The sequence below is a fragment of the Microtus ochrogaster genome, chromosome 24 (genome assembly GCF_000317375.1).
Source record: "Microtus ochrogaster isolate Prairie Vole_2 chromosome 24, MicOch1.0, whole genome shotgun sequence".
Classification (NCBI taxonomy): domain Eukaryota; kingdom Metazoa; phylum Chordata; class Mammalia; order Rodentia; family Cricetidae; genus Microtus; species Microtus ochrogaster.
The window spans coordinates 8,784,077-8,787,100 of record NC_022024.1 but is presented as its reverse complement, the minus strand read 5'-3'; the positions used below and the strand labels follow the sequence as shown (position 1 = coordinate 8,787,100).

The 3,024-nt window shown below is 49.9% G+C and overlaps 1 protein-coding gene across 1 annotated transcript in view; it reads left to right on the top strand.

Annotated features, from left to right (window-relative positions):
* Inhbc (inhibin subunit beta C) overlaps positions 1-2,998 on the top strand; it is a 13,758-nt gene extending 10,760 nt beyond the window's left edge. Inside the window, exon 2 of the mRNA XM_005357994.2 lies at positions 1,774-2,998. Coding sequence (XP_005358051.2) covers positions 1,774-2,516 — 743 coding nt within the window. The 3' untranslated portion in view covers positions 2,517-2,998. The remainder of the gene's footprint in view (positions 1-1,773) is intronic.
* The last annotated feature ends 26 nt before the right edge of the window (positions 2,999-3,024 follow it).

The window sequence follows — 3,024 nt, the reverse complement described above, 5'->3', positions numbered from 1 at the left end:
TTTATTATGTATACAATATTCTGTCTGTGTGTATGCCTGCAGGCCGGAAGAGGGAACCAGACCTCTTAACAGATGGTTATGAGCCACCATGTGGTTGCCGGGAATTGAACTCAGGACCTTTGGAAGAGCAGGCAATGCTCTTAACCACTGAGCCATCTCTCCAGCCCCTCTACTGGCATCTTTTAAAAGCTTGTGTGTGTGTGTGTGTGTCTGTGTGCCAGAGACATGTTCGGTACCCTCAGAGCCCAGAAGCAATACTGGATCCCCACTGAAGTCAGAGATGGTTGTGAGTTACCATGTGGGTGCTGGGACTTGAACCCAGGTTCTCTGGGAAATTAGCCATTGCTCTTAACCTCTGAGCCATCTCTCTAATCCCTTCTGCTGTGGCTTTAATCATGATCATTAAGTCACCTCTAAGAAGTGTCAAACCTTATAATTCTCCACTTTTTGTTGTTGTTGCTGTTTTTTGGTTTTTTAGGACAAGGTTTCTCTGTGTAGGAGCCCTAGCTGCCCTGGAACTCGCTCTGTAGACCAGGCTGGCCTTGAACTCACAGAGATCCGCCTGCCTCTGCCTCCCGAGTGCTGGGATTAAAGGCGTGCACCATTACTGCCCAGCTTGTTTTGTTTTTGAAACAAGGTCTGACTATATAGCCTGGAATTTGCTGTGTTCCACACTCAAACTCACAGAGATCTGCCTGTCTCTGCCTCCTGGTAATCCCTTACCAGAACTGCCCTTTATACTTAGTGGAAATTTGGGCTGTTCTTTAACCTGCTTCTCCAAATGCTTCTCTCTTCTACCCATTTCCAAAGCCACTCACATTTTTAGGTATTTGCTATTACAACATCTCATTCTCAGAGCTGTTTAGAACACTTACTGCTTTCCCAGAGGGCCTGAGGTCAGTTCCCAGCACTCATGGCTTGTGACCTAAGCACCTGTAACTCCAGATCCGGATGTAACTCCAACATCCTCTCCTGGGCTCTATAGTTACACATACACAAACACACACACACACACTCACTCTCTCTCTCTCTCTCTCTCTCTCTCTCTCTCTCTCTCTCTCCAAAAACAACAAAGAAACAGAGGACTGGAGAGATGGGTCAATGGTTAAGAGCACTGGCTGCTCTTCTAGAGGACCAGGTTCAATTCCCAGCACCCACACAGCAGCTCACGACTGTCTGTAACTCCAGTTCCACAGGATCAGACACCCTCACACAGACATGAATGCATGCAAAACACCAATGCACATTAAAAACAAAAATAAAAAACGTGTGGTGTCATATACCTGTAGTCCTAGAGTTTGGAAGATAGCATCAGGAGGGTTAGATGTTCACAGATATCCTTGGCTACATAGAAAGTTAGATCCAGTCTCCACAAATATATTAATAAACAGAGGGAACACGCTGGAGAGATGGCTCAGAGACTGAGAGGACTGGGTTTGGTTCTCAGTGCACACATGGTGGTTCGCAGTCATCTGTAACTCCCTTTGATCTCTACATGTATGCTGTCGTATGTGAGCTTCCACTCCTACATGCATATACACATACACGAGAACACACGCTAACAAATTAAAACTTAGAACAAAGTAAAACAAAAACTGGGCCTACTGATGCTACAAGCCCACAACCCCAGCACTCTGAGGCTGGGAGGATCACCAGTTCAAGGTCGTCCTTGTCTGCTGTATCGAGTTAAGGCTACTTTGGACTCTGTGAGAAAAGTTTGCTGAGAGCAGACACTTAGGCTGCAGAGCTTGACTGGGTTTTTTATGTTCACAGGCCTCTCCAGCATCAACCAGACCCGTCTCGATTTCCACTTCTCTGCTAGAACTGCTGGCGGCATGGAGGTCCGGCAGGCCCGCCTCATGTTCTTCGTGCAACTCCCTTCCAATACTACCCAGACCATGAATATGCAGGTCCTTGTGCTAAGACCGTACGCTACCAACCTCACCTTGACAAGTCAGTACCCGCTGCAGGTGGATGCTAGTGGCTGGCACCAGCTTCTCCTGGGACCCGAAGCTCAGCTTGCTTGCGGTCAGGGACACCTCACCCTGGAACTGGTAACCGAAAGCCAGATGGCCCACAGTTCAGTAATCCTGGATGGGTTTTCTCACAGACCTTTTGTGGCAGCCCGGGTAAGAGCTGGGGGCAAGCATCGGGTTCGCCGGCGAGGCATCAACTGCCAGGGGGGGTCCAAGATGTGCTGTCGGCAAGAGTTCTTTGTGGACTTCCGTGAGATCGGCTGGCATGACTGGATCATCCAGCCCGAAGGCTATGCCATGAACTTCTGCACTGGGCAGTGCCCACTACACGTGGCGGGCATGCCTGGCATCTCTGCATCCTTCCACACAGCCGTCCTCAATCTACTCAAAGTCAACGCGGCTGCCGGCAGCACTGGAGGAGGCTCGTGCTGTGTGCCCACAGTTCGGCGCCCTCTGTCCTTGCTCTACTACGACAGGGACAGCAACATTGTCAAGACGGACATACCTGACATGGTGGTAGAGGCCTGTGGGTGCAGTTAGCTTATGCGTGATACAGCCCAAGGTAGAGGAGGCAAACATGTCCTTACAAAGATGGCCTTCCTCAGAGTAACTACATTCCTGCCTCCGTCCACACAGTAACCACCTTCTTTCTAAGTATTCAGACTACCCTCCGTTGACTCCAGTAGATCTACATCTAAAGGAGTCACCACCATGACCACCAGCCTCTCTGTCTCTCCTGGGACATGGTTGACCCAAGAACACACCCCCATCCTAAACCCTACTCTAGGGGTTAATCCGCTGCCAACCACAAGCAACATGGTTTTGTTCCCAGCAAAGATACCCCTCGTTCACCCTTAGCCAATGATGCAATCTACTCTACCTCCTGTCCTGCCAACTGATGGCTCCACTCCACGATGACCCGCCCGAGCATCTCCCCTCAAACTCTACAGTGCTCCAAAGAACCCTTCCCCTGGGTTCCTAGCTTGCTGTTTTCCAAAGCGAGACCCTTGCCCAAGTGTGCTACCAATACTGTCTGCATAGCCTCCAG